Genomic DNA, 2,142 nt, shown 5'->3' with positions numbered 1-2,142 from the left:
CCCCCCCCCCCCCGGCCCGCGCGCCTCCGGGCCGGATCCAAACCCGCTCTGTCTCTCTCGGCGCCGAGCAGGCACCCGTCGCTCCACGTGGACCTGCAGGGCGCCGCCGCCGCCAGCTGGTTCCGCGTGGCCGGCGCCTCCGTCATCGCGCTGCTCGCGTGCACTGTCGGCGCCCTCGCGGCGACCGTGGTCCTGTCCCGCGGGTCGGGGCCTGCGGCGCGGCCCCTGCTGGCCTAGACAAACATTATGTGTGGAGAGTACTCACCTACCCTGTGGGGACACCGCGTGGGCACTGAAGGAGTGAGTGGGCGGCGCTCCTCTGCATGTCTGAGTTGAGGTGCATGTGCGCACTGCAGTGTGCGGCGGTCGGGGTGACACCCCGCTTGGTTGTTGCGGCGCGGGTCCGAGCTCGCCGACGCCTGTCTCCAAGAAACCGAGGACGAATAAGCAAATCTGCACTTGGAGCAGTGCGGCAGTGCGGTCGCAGGACCTCACGCCCACAGGACCGGGGAGCTAAAAGAAGCACACACGACATGACAACATGTAGGAAGTGAAGAACAGCCAGGCTCGGACTGGACACCAGCGCGGTATGGGTGGACGCTGGACAGATGATGACGACACGCACGAGCGACACACAGACACAAACAGGCTCACAAGAGACCGCAGAGAGACGCTTTTGTCTTTTATTTACGAGGCGCTGAACCCCGGCCGCCCCGCCGTTCCCAAAATGTCGCTGCAAAGAGGCCAACGGCCGCGATGTTTATTTTTTGAACGAGACGCGGAAATCCAGTCAGCGCTCGCTTATGTCCAGTTTTTGGGTGGACTCAAGCCGCTCCGCCGAGTTCCCAGAGATGTCGCTGCGTCGCCTTGAACGGCGAGGCCTCGAGTACGACGACGACGACGACTACAGCGATGAATTCCCGTTCTTTTGGATGTTCTTTGGTTGCCTCTCCCTCTGGTGCGCGCCGCCTCCCCTCCGCCGCCGCGGCTGACGCTGCCGCCTCAATTCACTTCGTCTCACGACTCACGCGACATCTCTCCTGCCCCTGCGCAGCATCTGGTGTGCGCTGATCAGACGACGGCGGGAGTTGAACGCGCGGCGCGCCGCGTTTCAGACCTCCGTCATCACGATGTTCAGCGTGAGGGAGGGGCAGAGCGGCGACGGCGGCGGCGGCGGTGGCGGTGCTCCCGTGGCGAGGGCCTCGACAGTGGTGACCGCCGTCGCGGTCGAGGCCGTACCCACCGCCACCGTCATCGGGACGCCGGTCCCTCCCGGAGGCGCGGCGGTGCAAGCCGTGACGGTGCACCCGGTTTGAAGCGGGCGGGCGGTCGGCGGGGGGGGGAGCTGAGGGAGGGGGGGGGGGGGGGGCGTTTGCCTCTCCAGTCGGCGCGTCTGTCTCTGGAAAGAGAGAGAGAAGGGCCGGCGAGCGTCCTAGCACACGCGTTCGCGCAGCGCGTGCGTACATGCAGTGTTTTGTGTCGACAATGTGTCCGGCGCTGACCGGCTCTCGTGGTGTGCGGGACGGAGTTCGTGTTGGCGGGAGGCAGAGGCGCATCACGGGGGTCGGGGCGTGTAGCGGGGCGTGTTGACACCGGCCTCCTCTTCGCTCGCCGAGAAGGCCAAGGGGGTGCGGTGCGCTTGCTCTTGCACAGTGTCCACACCACTCACCAGTTGAGCGTTTCTTTGACTTTGTGGAACTTTGTCTTTGAGCTGCACAGACCACAGTTCTGTTGAGTGCTTTGTTTCTTAAACCGTTGACACGACACACGTGGAACAGCGCTCAGCGGTCAGAGCGCACTATGAGTAACCAGCCTCCGGCGGGCCCCCCCGCTCTAGCACCCAAAACCTCGGAGTACAAAGCGCCTCTCCGAGAGGCGAGAGCGCGCTTGCAGACGCGGTCTAGACCTGCTTTTGTTTGTTGGGGAGGCCCAGCGGGCAGAGATCGAGGGCGTGACCCGACCAACTAGCGTTGTCCCACCTAATCGTAGAGCTCAAAAGTGACAACAGTTCAACTGACAAGTCCACACAAAGGTATAGGGACGAGCAAGGTGCACACGCGTGCAGAGCTCTGTCTGAGCTGCTGCAGCTCCAACCCGCCCCATGCTCCACTCGCCGAGAGCCTTCTGGTTGCGAAGCGCCTC

The 2,142-nt window shown here is 64.3% G+C and overlaps 2 protein-coding genes across 2 annotated transcripts in view; both read left to right on the top strand.

The window, feature by feature from the left end:
* Positions 1-447, top strand: part of EMIHUDRAFT_464453 (hypothetical protein) — a 9,242-nt gene extending 8,795 nt beyond the window's left edge. Inside the window, exon 22 of the mRNA XM_005768118.1 lies at positions 72-447. Within this exon, the coding sequence (XP_005768175.1) occupies positions 72-237 (166 nt within the window). The 3' untranslated portion in view covers positions 238-447. The remainder of the gene's footprint in view (positions 1-71) is intronic.
* A 360-nt stretch (positions 448-807) lies between these two features.
* EMIHUDRAFT_436746 (hypothetical protein) lies at positions 808-1,766 on the top strand. The gene is made up of 2 exons (XM_005768117.1): positions 808-958; positions 1,055-1,766. Exons 1-2 carry the CDS (start codon positions 852-854, stop codon positions 1,314-1,316), a joined length of 369 nt encoding a protein of 122 aa, XP_005768174.1. The 5' UTR covers positions 808-851; the 3' UTR covers positions 1,317-1,766.
* The last annotated feature ends 376 nt before the right edge of the window (positions 1,767-2,142 follow it).

The sequence above is a fragment of the Emiliania huxleyi genome, assembly GCF_000372725.1.
Source record: "Emiliania huxleyi CCMP1516 unplaced genomic scaffold EMIHUscaffold_47, whole genome shotgun sequence".
Taxonomy (NCBI): Eukaryota; Haptophyta; order Isochrysidales; family Noelaerhabdaceae; genus Emiliania; species Emiliania huxleyi.
The sequence above is the reverse complement of the archived record's forward strand: the minus strand, read 5'-3'. Positions and strand labels throughout refer to the sequence as shown.